The sequence below is a fragment of the Theropithecus gelada genome, chromosome X (genome assembly GCF_003255815.1).
Source record: "Theropithecus gelada isolate Dixy chromosome X, Tgel_1.0, whole genome shotgun sequence".
NCBI classification, from domain to species: Eukaryota; Metazoa; Chordata; class Mammalia; order Primates; family Cercopithecidae; genus Theropithecus; species Theropithecus gelada.
In genome coordinates, this window is record NC_037689.1 from 153,187,960 (window position 1) to 153,197,926 (window position 9,967).

General features: G+C 51.1%; 1 pseudogene and 1 gene segment (V, D, J or C); one reads left to right on the forward strand and one right to left on the reverse strand.

Annotated features, from left to right (window-relative positions):
- Positions 1-751: 751 nt before the first annotated feature.
- On the reverse strand, positions 752-1,629 carry LOC112615316. The segment is given in 2 exon segments: positions 752-1,152; positions 1,556-1,629. Coding segments are annotated over 2 exon segments (447 nt in total).
- A 6,111-nt stretch (positions 1,630-7,740) lies between these two features.
- Positions 7,741-8,708, forward strand: LOC112615318 (annotated as a pseudogene).
- Positions 8,709-9,967: the final 1,259 nt, after the last annotated feature.

Below are 9,967 nucleotides of genomic sequence, written 5' to 3' on the forward strand. Positions count from 1 at the left end.
TTCGACCTGAGAGGCTGAGGTTTTAGTGAGCCGAGATTGTGCCACTTCATACATCATGGGTCTGAGAAATGCCTCATCCGTTATTTTGGGGCCAAGAGCAGAAAGGCTCTGCTGCAGGTGCAGGCAGGGGTGTGAGTGTCCTGCTATTGGGACTGAGAAACTAGCAGACTCTACCATAATAGAGGAACTGGACATAGGAACTGAAACCTTGTGCTTAAGGCAAAGCTTCAGAGGAGAATCCTACTGTAGACCCATGGGATTTAGCAACAAGTCTATGTCATGTGCAGTAGCGAGTTATTTCTCTTTTGTAAACAACCTCTGAGAAGCTACTGGGCTTCTCAGCAGTGCCAGGTGGGTCACAAGGAATAGGAGATCTGGGCAGACTTCACAGTGTCCCCTCCTCTGGTTTGCTCTGTTGGGAATCACAGGCTGCCACACAGCCTCAGGCCCAGGACCTCAGCAGGGCTGGGCAGCAGTTCTGGGGCCTGATCCAGACAGTTGATCTCAGGAGTTGCCCTGTCCCAACCATATGAGCATCCAGGGGCAGGACAGTGGACAGAAGTTGCCTCTGTCTGTGTTTCCACCCAGGCCCTCATTCTCTAACTCACACAACAGCCCCAAGTCACCAGATGATTCTGGTCCTTCCAGGCCATGTCTCTGCCTGATGTATGCTCTGTAGAGACTCCTGGAGGGGGCTGGAGGGAAGGACAGCCTGCAAGGCTCAGATCCAGGTGAACTGGGCCAGATTCACTCATGGGTTTATCCACAGGCCTCCTGGGGCTGGAGCAAGAGGGTGACAGAGGCTGGGAGGGTGTTTTGGTCTCACTTCCCCATCTGCCTGTGTCACTGTGGGATGATCACTACTACTGTCCCACACCTGACAGTAATAGTCAGCCTCATCCCCGGCCTCGACCCCGCTGATGGTCAGGGTGGCGGTGTTCCCTGAGTTGGAGCCAGAGAATCGCTCAGGGATCCCTGAGGGCCGTTCGCTATCAGCATAGATGACCAGCACAGGGGCCTGCGCTGGCTTCTGCTGGTACCACTGCACACTTTTACTTCCAATGTTGTCTCCCCCACAGGTGATCCTGGCCATCTGTCCTGGGGACACTGACACCGAGGGTGGCTGAGTCAACTCATAGGAGACCACAGAGCCTGCAAAGGAAAAGAAAGAAAAAAAGTAGAGGTTAACTTGCAGGTAAAAGACCCTTTTTATGAAATCCCTGCCCTCCTGATGGCGACAAGTTCCAGAGAGTCTGTGAACCCTCAGGGTATTCCCGGCAATTAGCCCCAGTCCCAGTGGCCCATGGACTTTCCTGTTGCGTGGAGCCTTTGAACTGAAAACCCACTATTCTCTCCTGGCAGGTGTAGCCGCTCTGGCTCTCACAAGCTCTTGAGCAGAGTGTGGGGGGAGTTCAGCCCCAACAGCCCCCACCCTGCAGCAGGGTCATGACCATCCTGCCCACCACAGGCAGGGCCCCGCTGAGCTCAGAGTCAGGGCCACGCTGGACCCAGAGTCCTGGAGTTGGGCAGGTTGGTGAGACTCTGGGGGCAGCACCTGTGCAGTAAGCGAGGAGGCAGAGGAGGAGAAGAGTCCCGGCCATGGCTGAGGCACCGCCAAGGCTGCTTCCCAAGGCCAGGCTGGGCAGGTTCCTCTCAGGCCTCTCTTATACCTTTGCTGAAGAGAACAGCCTGTGATGCAAATCAGCAGAGTCAGGGGCTGCTGCTGGAGGAGATCTGTGGTTTCCAGTGAAGGGCTCAACCCAAAGGGAAACAGAGAGAGGAGGGATGGCCCCTGCTTACCCACCCCCTCAGCCCATGCAATTTTCCTTCACCCACTGGTCTCATGGTCTGGGCTCACATCTTTACCCAGATTGTGCCCAGCCTTGCTGCTTCGCTGGGTTGGTCACGGAAAAGCTCAGAGCTGAGTTTCTCTTCATTCTCTAGGGGATACAAAGTTCTTCCTATAGGATAGTGCTTGGCCTTGTTCAAGGGGATGCCAGAGTCACAGTGGTGATGGGGGAATTACCTGGAGCCCAGAGTTCCCTCCTCCCTTCCATCCTGGCTCAGGAGGGAGGTGGTTAGCTTTTGTCTGTGTCTCTAGAAATATCCTGGTCATAAATATGTTATGCCAGATGTGAGATGTCTGGTATTGGCCTAAATCCATTTTGGAGACACATTCCAGAGCTCAAGGCAGGGACCCTGTTCATTCCCACTCTACAGGGGCCAGCAGAAGCCTTGGACAGGTCCGGGCCTCACCCCAGGGCACAGCTCCTCAGTGCTAGGGGAGAATGAAATTGCTTGGTTGCCAAGTGCACACGGAGTGTTGCAAGATCCATGGGATGTGATAAGTTTCTACCTTGACAGTGAGTTCTAGTGCCAGGTCATAGGTGCTGTGCCTCAGTATCACCAGCGTGCTGTCAGGACCAGGGACAGATCAGGAGGTGAAGGAGGTGTTGGCTTCATGAGAAAACGAGAAGGCACTGCAAACTCCAAGACCCTGGAAGTGAGTGTTTATTATAATGAAGTTGTCTTCAGTTGCTGGGAAAATGTATCAATGGATAAACACTGAAATCAAGGAAAGGTTAATGAGAAAGTATTTTGTGCCTCATAAGGAAATCAAGAGCTGTAATTTGGGGGGTTCACCAGGACAGACTGGGAACAGTGGACATGGAGGAGTGGCCAGGGAAGGAGAAGTCCCTATATCTGCAGGACAGGAGCTCCCAGAGCAAAGGGTAGAGAGGTGGGATATGTTTGACTACAGAATGGGATGGCATATGTGACCGTGAGATGGGGGCCGGGCTATGGGAAGAGGCAAAGTGCCTGAATCTGTGTCAGAAAAATAGGCACCATCTCCAAGAGTCAGATCTGAGAACCAGGAATTCAGAAGAATTTAAACATCAGTGCCCGGGACAAGTACTCTAAGAAAAGAAGAACCTCTTTCCCTCCAGGTCTCAGGTCACGGTCACGGACCCTCCCTGCATGGCAGCATTTCCCTGATGCCCAGGCTCACCCCATCCCCAGGAGTTTCTGCCAGGTTGCTCTCTGCTGCCCCCTGGTGGCCTCTCTACGCTTGCTGCTGGAGGCTCAGGGGCCTCCTGGGTCCAGGTGTAGATTCAGAATCTGCTGCTCAGGTCCCTGATTCCTTCATTCATGGATTGCTGACCTCAGGGAAGAAATTCCTCTTCTCTATGTGGCCCGTTCCTGCCTCAGGAACTGGCACAAGGCGCTCAGATTCCTGATGGAAATACAAACACATGTGGAGGAGGAGGTGACAGGGCCCTCCAGACTCCTGGATTTCCTCAGTGTCCCCTGGCTGGGATCCAGACAGCATGAAACTTGAAGGGGCACAAACTTGAAAACAAAAAGAAGACCAGAAAGCCCTCCTGTTCAGGATTGAAGATAGGAAAGGAAATTATTTGACTCAAAGTGAAGGTTGAGTCCCCTGTACAAGCAGGTGGTTGACACCTGTGTTCTCATCTCTTTTATACCAGCGCCTGTCCCTGGGTTCACACCAATGTCACAGGGATGGAGACGGGGCTTCCAGCACCAGGTCACTCCACAGCCCCTGTAACCTGAAGGGGTGCAGACCAGCACTGTTCATTCACAATATGTTGTGAACCTCATGGGAAACCGAGTGTCTAGTAGTCGCATTAGAAATACAAAGAGAAGGCCGGGCGCGGTGGCTCAAGCCTGTAATCCCAGCACTTTGGGAGGCCGAGACGGGCGGATCACGAGGTCTGGAGATCGAGACCATCCTGGCTATCACGGTGAAACCCCGTCTCTACTAAAAAATACAAAAAAACTAGCCGGGCGAGGTGGCGGGCGCCTGTAGTCCCAGCTACTCGGGAGGCTGAGGCAGGAGAATGGCGGGAACCCGGGAGGCGGAGCTTGCAGTGAGCTGAGATCCAGCCACAGCACTCCAGTCTGGGCGACAGAGCGAGACTCCGTCTCCAAAAAAAAAAAAAAAAAAGAAATACAAAGAGAAGAAGAAAATGAGTTAAATAATATACTTTATTTACCTAGCATATCAAAAATAGTATCGCTTTCATATGTAATCTAAGTACAATTATTTANTGGGCGACAGAGCGAGACTCCGTCTCAAAAAAAAAAAAAAAAAAAGAAATACAAAGAGAAGAAGAAAATGAGTTAAATAATATACTTTATTTACCTAGCATATCAAAAATAGTATCGCTTTCATATGTAATCTAAGTACAATTATTTAGGAGACATTTTCTATACTTTGCATGGCTACTGTTACTATGTTCTGAAGCATTTGTGGAGATTGTGTGGCTGATGGAGATGTGAATGGGTTTCCTGTTGACAAGCGTGGGCTGTGGTGGCTTTTTAAGTGTCAGCTTTGATAGGCTGAAGGAGGGGTGGAAAGAATGATTTTTTTGCCCAGGGTGTGGAGGGTGGAGGTGGGCAGTGTCCATCCTGCAGCTCACCCTGTGGGTGCATCTGTGGTCCCTGCATGGGGTGAGGCTGCTCCTGCTGTCCCGGGTTTCCCTGCGGGGGGATCTGTCTCCAACTCTCCCTCAGAACCCAGAGCACCTGGTGACTCAGGCTCCCTTTGCATTCCGTACAAATGCAAGAAACACTCAGATCTCATTCGGCATGTGGATACTCACAATGCTAATTTAGGAATAAATGGGTGCTTTCCAGTGTACAGTGGCCTCCTGAGGTCCTGCATGGCCCATGTTGGGGATGGTTGGTGATCTTAATTTGGGTTCCCTGGAAGCAGACTCTGAGATGGGGAACTGCATGCACAGAGGATGTGAAAGGAGGTGAGGGAGGCAACACCGGGCAGGAGACCCCGACCCTCATTGAGGCCTCAGTCTTTCCCACAGGGGGCTATGGAGCTAGGAGGAATTTCAGGTCCTTCTATATTGAGGCAGAGTCTTGAGATCTTGGCCTCAGGCAGTCATGAAACCTAACCTCACTGAGGAAGAGCATAAACCTGGAGGAGGCAATTTTCTGCTCTGAGTGGCACTTCCCAGTGAAGGCACATCTCTCAGCTGCCACAAGCTCCCAAAAGTGCTGGGTGGGTGAGAACAGAAAAAAGAATCTGGGCAGATCCCACAGTGTCCAGTCCACTGGATTTTCTGTAGAGAATGACATGAGCCTGAGCTGGGCAGTTCTGGGGACTGATCCAGGATATTCAGGCCAAGGACTGGCTTGTCATGACCTGTGGAAATCCAGAGACCAGCTGAGGGATGTCCACCTCGGTCTGATGATTCAACCAGACCCCATTTCCCTAAGTCACAGCTGAGTCCCCAAACCCCAATACATCCTGGTCAGCTAAGTTCTAAATCCACTCTTGATGCCCCCTCTTCAAAGTCTGCCTGGAGGGCTAGAGGGACTCAGATCCGAGGGTCTCAGATCCACGTGAATGGGGCCAGCCCTGCTCATGAATTTGTCCACAGTCTTCCTGGCTTGAGGACATGTCCCATCCTGGTCATTTCCTCTAAATGATGGATTGTGTCATTAGGACACTTGTCACCTATTTCAGTGAGAATAGTTGAGTCATGTAAGGAACCGCTCACCCATGTGGAGTCATCAGGACATCTGGTCTCATTTCACCCATGGTACTGATCCTTCTAGGCCATCCCCTTCCCCACAGTGGACCAGCCATTGCCATCCTCATCTCTGCCATTGTTTATTTATTTTCCCTTCAATATTTTATGTAAAATGGTAAAAAGCACCAGGGTTCTCTATCTAGTGTGGTTTTCTGGTGCCTTTTACAAGTTTACATGAAATATTGATGGGAAATCCAACTGTAAGCCCCATGGTCTCTGTGAGAATCCCAGGGACACAGTCTTTGCTCAGGGTGTGGGCTCCGTAGGGTGGTGGTCCCTGATCCCTGCAATGAGATATATCCTGTCAATGAGCCAAAGACCACCCGGTGGCCAGAGCTGTGGCCTGAGGCAGGTGAGAATCCCCTCCCCTGTGGAGATCATCTCCTCAAGGAGGCTGGGGATGTCCTATCCAGGAACCAGGGTCCTGAGTGCGCCACCCCACCCACCTGAGACTCCCTGAGCACAGGAGCCGCCCCCTGAGTCAGAGTCGGCCTGGAGCTGGAAGGAAAGGCAGAGGGAGAAGGGACAGGGGAGCCTGTGGAAGTGCCCAGGACTGAGGACTCAGCTTCTCAGAATGTTGCTGAACAGAGAGGGACAAGACCCTGAGAGGGGCAGGAGGCTCAGGCAGCAATACTAGGTGAAGGGCTCAGGCCCTGGAAACCCTTTTTCCTCACACCATGCCCTCCTCCTAGAGCACCTTGACCTCAGGGCATCTCCCAGGGAATCCCAGCCCTTTAGGAGCTGCCCAGGCTGCCACCAGGGCCCAGGCACCTCCAGCTGCATTTCCCAGGTGAGGCCCTCACTGTTCCCCGTCTCCTGTCATTTCAGTGACGCCACGTGAATGCAGCACTCAGGACGGGTTTATTGCAGCCCGAGGGGATAGGATGCACTTTACTGGGCTTCCAGACCCAGGACTGATCCTCAAACACCTGTTGAGCCTTCAGGGCAGGCCTCCCTATTAGACTCCTCCTGGGCAGCCCCAGACTAACTTCTGGTTGCAGCTCTGCTGCCCCCTGCTGGTGAAGAAGACGGAACCCAGGAGCTTCCCTCCTCCAGGTGACCACAAAACACCTGACACCTGGGAGGCTGAAAACTATGGAGTCCAGCGTCAGTCTGTGCCATATGTGAACCCTTCTGGCTCAGCACAGAGAGGTGGTATATATGGTTGCAGGGAGGTGGGGCGGGTGCATTTCTGGTAACTGAGTCTCAGGTTGAAATGTTTTTTTCTGTTCCATGGTTTTTGATCACAGAATACAGAGTGCAGGATAAACTGTAGCTCTTCTGGGAAAAACCTTAGTCCAGTGAAATGCGGTTCTCCCCACATGTACTCCTGCTTCCCATGTATCCTGAACAGAAGACTGATTTTCCCACTCCAATAAGAACAGCTGCACTGTAACTGGAGCACCTGATGTTTCTGTCACTAAACCTCAGTTGTGTACTTGAACGATCATAACCGTCATTGTCATGGTATTTTTTCTATGGATCGTAAGAACAGGAAGATTAAGGTAGAAAATTATGACCATAAGTAGGTGGGACCTTTCCGTGTTCAACCCACAAACGAGAAACGCTATAGCATTCCCTACAACTGTGGTTTAATCAGCATGGTTTGTTTTTCCTTATAAACTTAAATATTTATCAAAAGTTAACATTTCAGTGATTAAAATCGATAGTTTTCTTCCATAAGATTTCGATCATTTTTACATGTTTGATGTGAAACTGTGCTTCTTATTGCTAGAAGGCCTTTTCTTCCCTATAGGAATAATCAAAATGACTTTTAATCCACATTAGGCCCCTGTTGGATCGCAGGCCCCAAGTGGATTCCTAGGCCCCAGGTGCACATCAGGCGCAGGTGTACAAGCAGGCCCTGGGTGGACTTACCTGTGTACAGGTAAGGAGCTGACCTGGGGGGAGGGTGAGCAGTAAGCAGCCCAGGCGATTCCTAGTAGGTCTTATGGAAGGAAGGAGCCAAGGATACGGAACCTTAAAGAAGTGAGTTCACTTCCTTGGTGACAGACCTCATTGGAACTTAGAACTCTGGTAACCAGGCACCCACATCCTAGGGACAGCCCCACAGCCTGCTCCCTTGGTGGGAGACGCTCAGGAGAGCAAGATGTTCTCATGCTGCATCCCCACATCTCGAGGTTCGTGCTTCAGGAGGGCCCAGATGGAGAACCTTTCCCACGATGCTGATGCAGGCTCATCCCTCACCCAGGTGCCTCTGGCTGAAGGCGCCCCCAGGTACCACAGGGCAGCCCAGAGCAGACCCCACCCAGGGCAGGCCTCATCTGTGATCCCACTGGGGCCATATCTGGGCATTGTTCTTGTCCAACCGGAGCCTCTGCTCTTCCTCGAGGCACAGGCACACGGTGAGGTGGCCTATAGTCTCAGAAACTTTGCGGCGGGGGGCAGGGGGCGCGGTGTTTTCCCTATAGACAAAGAGACGTGGCAGGACTAGTGTTTTTGGAATGCAGTTCCTTAAATTCAGCGAGGTTGATTCTGTGTGTGGAAATTCCAGTGGAAAGTGACTGACATTGGTGACTCTCTCTTCTTTTTCAACTCCTGCTCAATGTACAGCAATACAGGACCTTCCAGCACCATCTGATGAGCCAGTGCCAGCACTAGGGGAAGAACCCCCATCAGGGACAGAACTGGAGCTAGTGGCAGCTTCAGAGCCCTCCTGCCCCTGCCCTGGTGTTGCCTAGCACTAGCCCATTAAGCAGCTGCCTGACTTCATGGCACCTGCTGTAGCTATAGTCCTCAGCCCTGGAGCTGAAAGTATGGCTGGAGCAAGAGGTAGAAGAGAGGAGGGGGCCAGCATGGCCCCAGCCAGGATCTCCCACGCTGCTGTAAGTCCTGGGCACAGTGGGAGACATGGAGGCATAGACCGGGTATGTGGCCTGAGCTCCTCTGCCTCACTGGAGAGAGGCTTCTCTCATTTGGCAGAGCTGCAGCCCAGCAGCTGGAGCGCCTGCTGCTGCTGGGATTGTTTGCCTGCCTGCATGAGACGTTGGAGGGCAGGAAAAGAAGCCTGCCAGGAGGGGTTCCAGCAGCTCCTCCTGCTCCCAGAAGCGGCTTCTTCCTCCAGGCATGACAGTCTGTGCTCAGCTGGGCATCTGTGATGTTTCCCCTTGAGGCGCTGCCCAGGACCCACTCTACTTGACAGGTGGGTACGGGTTAGGAGGCCAGGGGCATCTCCAAAGGGTATAGAAACTGAAGCTTCGAAACTCAGCACTTGTGCCCCAAAGTCACCATGCCATGCCGCCACTTGCCCAGAATTTATTCATAGTGTTAAATTAAAATTTCTACAATGACATTTGAATAAATTTTGACTTTTTGAAACTTCATGTCTTCTTTAACTCCCTGATGTTGTCAGATGGTGTTTTTGAGGTTATCCTGAAATCTCTGAGAGTTGTGTCACTTTGCTGTGGTTGTTTATGCGATGGAATTACCATCTAATCAACTGTTATTGGAAACTTTTCAGGCACCGCTTTTAGGAGACCTTGACCTACTTTAGCTTGTTTTTACTCTCTGGTTTATTGTGGAAAGAGGGATCACATAGGTCCATTCCTCCAGCAGATCAATCGCCTCTTGCCATCAAAGATTTGGCATCAGTGATTCCAGAAATTATGTGTACAAGTTGTTATGTTGGTACTTTAGCCAATTTCTGGGTGCCAACATAGAATGTCATAGACTAGGTAGCAGGGAAACAAATTTATTTCTCATGGTTCTGAAGATGGTAAGAACCAAGGTCAAATGGTCAGCAAGTTTCATGTCTGTTGAGGGCTTGCTTCCCGGTTCATAGGCTGTCATCTTTATACCGTGTCATCACATGACCAAAGGGATGAGGGAGCTCTCAGCAGTCCCTTTGATAGGAACACTGTTCGGATTCATAGTCTCAGCTTTCATGACCTAATCACCTTCCAAGGCCCCACCTCCAAATCCCATCACATAGGGAATTAGATTTTAACACATGAATCTGAGGGGACCGTAAGATTTTGTCTATAGCATCAGGTCACCCCGAGTCCTTTGCACTCACAGGAAATCTCTAATCTTCTACAAGTATTTGCAGATCCTCTCTGGGTTTAGAGAAATCTTTAATTGCAGCTCTTGATTCCACTGGGTCCAAGCTTAAATTCTACATTTGCCCGCATAACTTGTTCATGGGACAGAGGGAACTTTAGTGACAACTGACCATTTGGAGCTTTAGGAGAATTGATGGAGGAGGGCTTGGATGTGGATGAAGACAAGTGGAGGAAGGAGAGGATGATCGTGCAGATGGAGAGAGAGCAGAAAGTGAAAGGGGAAAGGACCTCTGGATAACAAGAGGGCAACTCTGGTCATCTAGATAACTCTGGTCAACTAGAGGGCACGAAGGTTAATTTTCCTTGGAT